This window comes from Rhea americana, unplaced genomic scaffold (assembly GCF_003343005.1).
Source record: "Rhea americana isolate MKP2758 unplaced genomic scaffold, rheAme1 scaffold_163, whole genome shotgun sequence".
Lineage (NCBI taxonomy): Eukaryota > Metazoa > Chordata > Aves > Rheiformes > Rheidae > Rhea > Rhea americana.
Window position 1 is genome coordinate 2,144,253 of NW_028185739.1, and position 3,548 is coordinate 2,147,800.

Below are 3,548 nucleotides of genomic sequence, written 5' to 3' on the forward strand. Positions count from 1 at the left end.
AAAACAAACTACACAAGGCAGACCCAGAAATGTTTAATRTTGATTCCCCTTCTGCATTTGTGAGCTCTTTAAACTATTTAATATTCAAGCAATAAAGCAGCTCAACTACAATCCCTCTGCATCCCTAGATGTACCTAACTTTTCAATCCATTAAGTCATAGATGCTATAGTTAAAATTAGSAACCACCCAGTTTGTTTTTTTACCACTAAATATAAAGCACAATATAAACATTTTTAATTGCCAACATGCATAAATGAATATACCCACAAGACAATACTACCATATGGTCACCAGTTGCCTGTTCAGCTGATCTAATATTAAACTGTACTGACACTRGGACATAATCACAGTGACATGGTTAGCACTAATAGCTGTAAGTAACAAGATAAGCATAAAAATTCATATATTTCAAAACTGTTGACAAGTCTGAATCCTCTGACCAAGCAAACAGCATTCATGACACCTTGAATCCAATCAGCCACTAGTTATTCCTGTTCTTCATGTGAGTACCTGGCACATCAATCCTTTCTCTCCTGCCCTTCTTGACAGAATTCTCCACTTCCACTCTGGAGAAGATGGGCCGCAAGGAAGAGGATGACAGCAGCTCCTGGAAGAAACAGACAAGCAATATCCGAAAAAACTTCATTTTCATGGAGGCACTGGGATCGTAAGTACCATAGCTACTCTCCAGACAGAGTCTGCATCTAGTACTATGTTTCCCAGCCCAGTATAGCTGCTTTCTTTCTGGTATTTGCCAGGGTCACAAGAAAACATCTCCTTCTGAGATACGAAGCAATCTCTAGAAAAGAGGTGGGCGTTACATTACAGATGCATGTTTGTTACTCGCGTTCTGATTCATGGTTTGTATTTACCAGGCAATACTGAGAACAGCCTTCATTCCCCATTCAACCCTGCGGTGCAGCTCTAGATGATGCCTTCTCTTTCTTCTTTTCCCTCTAAGCCTACATTGCAGCATATTTAAGGTTTTGCTCTTTTCCCTCTGAAGACACTAGTCATCCACTGCTGCAAGGTTAAGCAAGGTCAAAGGATGGCTCTACAACAGCCATAATAATATGTCATGTATTTGATCTCATATTGCCAAACTCAGTTTAGGAATGAACCAAGAACAAGGATGTCCAAGTTGTATGCAACTCCTCTGTGAGGAAACTGTTTAACATGCTTTTCTATATGAATGAAACAATAAAATATTTCAAAGTGGTGGAGGAAGAACTAAACTACTTCTAACAGGAAATTTTATCACATCCAAATTTTCCGTAACTTTAGAATACAAGGAAAAGCTTTCAAAAGAACATTTATTCCAGAATTCAGCTATGTTTTAAATTGTGATGTTGCTGGCCAGCCTCAGAAATTAAGTTATCCAAAAACATTCTTCTAAAGGAAAGAGGTTAGAAATGTTTTGTTCTCTCTTCACTAACTTGTTGATTCATGAGTTTTTAATAAGGGCCATAATTATTATAAACTGTTTGGGACTGAAATACAGAACAGATGCCCTAGCATCTGATTTGTAGGTTGTTCATTTCCTACTACTACACTGATAGGAAAAGTCAGTATTAGAAAAAATATGCATGCATTCCACATGCACTGCTTCAACTAGTTGAAGAAAATAAATTAGGATCTGGGAGCTAAAACTACCTAGAAATTTATTAATCAGTTTTCTATGAAGCTTAAGAATTCTGAAGTTCTTGCAGCTGTTTTCAGAGGCATCTCAGGAACATAAGCAATGCTGTGTGGGCTCAGATCACTAGCCAACACTGACTTGTAACCTGTCTCACATAGGGATAACAGGAGATGCTAGTTAGAGATCCCTTGCAATCCTGGCCACCTCCATAGTCCCTGCTCCTTGTTTTCTCCCCATATCCACAACTGCTGGACTAGAGATCTTAAAGAGGACATCCCTGAGTATTGCTTGAGACTTCTCATGAAATTGAAAGGCATTTCCATGAAACAATCTTCTGAATTAAATGAGAAAATGTGTAAAAGGCTCCAACATCTACTGCTTTTTGAACCAAAAGAGAGAGACCATTGCATATAAATTACTGAGTAAAACAGATTCCAAATCTACCTCTTTGAAGGCCTTGTGTCAGACTGCTTCACTTGAAGAACCTAATTCTTCATAACCCTAATGTCTTTTACATGGTTTCGGCTGTACTCAGGTAGGCCCTTACAATAAGGAGGGAGGTGAGAAGAGCAAGGAGCTGCTTGGACTCTTGCTCTCCCTTTGCATAACTGGTTGCCATTAGCTAACAAAATCATGAGCAAATAGCCACAAGCTAGATAGGTAAAGCTCTGTGCTTAGTCAAATCTATCTGCAGAATATGATGGATTCTTCACTTACATGTATATAATCTTCATCTTATAGGAGACATAGTTTTTTTGCCCTTGTTTATTGCTTTTTTGCCACAACAGCAYACTAACTGAGATGTACATCTGCTGTGCCTACCTCACCTTCTTTACTCTGCCCTTCAAGGCTCTCAGACACAGCAGCACATTCCATTTAACTACCATCAATTAATCTGTTGATCATTTGATGAGGATTATTGAGGACTGACCTAGCAAAGCATGCATTGTCACTATCCCAAGACATGTGCCAACAAAAATCCTTTAACAGGATTGTACACTTTAAGGATGTTATAAATATCTACTCTTCATAATACAGAGTTGTACTCTTACCAGGAACATGCTAGGTACTCATTGCAGCTTTTTTAACTAAGAATAAACAGGTATAAGCAGGCTCCACAGAAAAGAAAAGATATTAGGTGTCAAATGAAAACATCAAGCAGCAGGCTGAAGTTCCCTGGTTGTTTTGCACTTCAGATCTATAGAACTTTGATTAATGTACCCAAACTGCAATATAATTGGGTCTTCCTCACTGAAATTCAGGTATTTCAACCTTCCCAGCAATGCTGAAGAGGGAAAGTGAAGGACAACTTTAACTTGGTCAAGTCAGAATGGAGGCTACTGATCTCTCCACAGGGCTGTTAACAGTAACAAGCATTCAAACTTCAGCTTGTCCCATTAGAGAGAGAGTTTTTGATAAAGCCCCTCAGCTGGAATTGCCCTCRGCCTGGAAACTGCATCCTCAGTCCCAACGAATTAAAGTGCCAAGGTTCCTTGAAAGCAGTAAGCTGGGAAACCTTGGATCGTGCCTCTTTCTCCTGTACTGATCACTGAAGCATATGTTARAAAGTGTGCCTGCCATCTTCCTTCCCTGAGGTGTGCTCTTGAGTCTAGTAAGAGCAAAGTTAACTCATAGCCTGGCAGACACGGGACTAAAATGTTTGGCTGTCTTTACAGACATGTCGCTGTCCTGAAGAAYGTGTTTTAATTTCACTGCAAGGATCTTTTTGTTAACTCCCTCTACACAASTTCAGGATAAACTATGCAAATATAACCTTTTCCTTACGTACAGAGAAAATGGCTTTTTCTATATATTGAATAACTATTGCATTGAATATCCTAAGTTTGGGGCTGCTGGAAATCTGGAAATGTTCTAGTTCTAGCTTTACAGTTAGCATCCACTTAGAAT

The 3,548-nt window shown here is 39.0% G+C and overlaps 1 protein-coding gene across 2 annotated transcripts in view; it reads left to right on the forward strand.

Annotated features, from left to right (window-relative positions):
• The first annotated feature begins 576 nt into the window (after positions 1-576).
• The window catches only part of CAMK1G (calcium/calmodulin dependent protein kinase IG), a 9,481-nt gene continuing 6,509 nt past the window's right edge, over positions 577-3,548 (forward strand). For both annotated transcript variants that reach the window (XM_085300422.1, XM_085300423.1), the window contains exon 1: positions 577-668. In XM_085300422.1, the coding sequence (XP_085156548.1) occupies positions 577-668 (92 nt within the window). The remainder of the gene's footprint in view (positions 669-3,548) is intronic.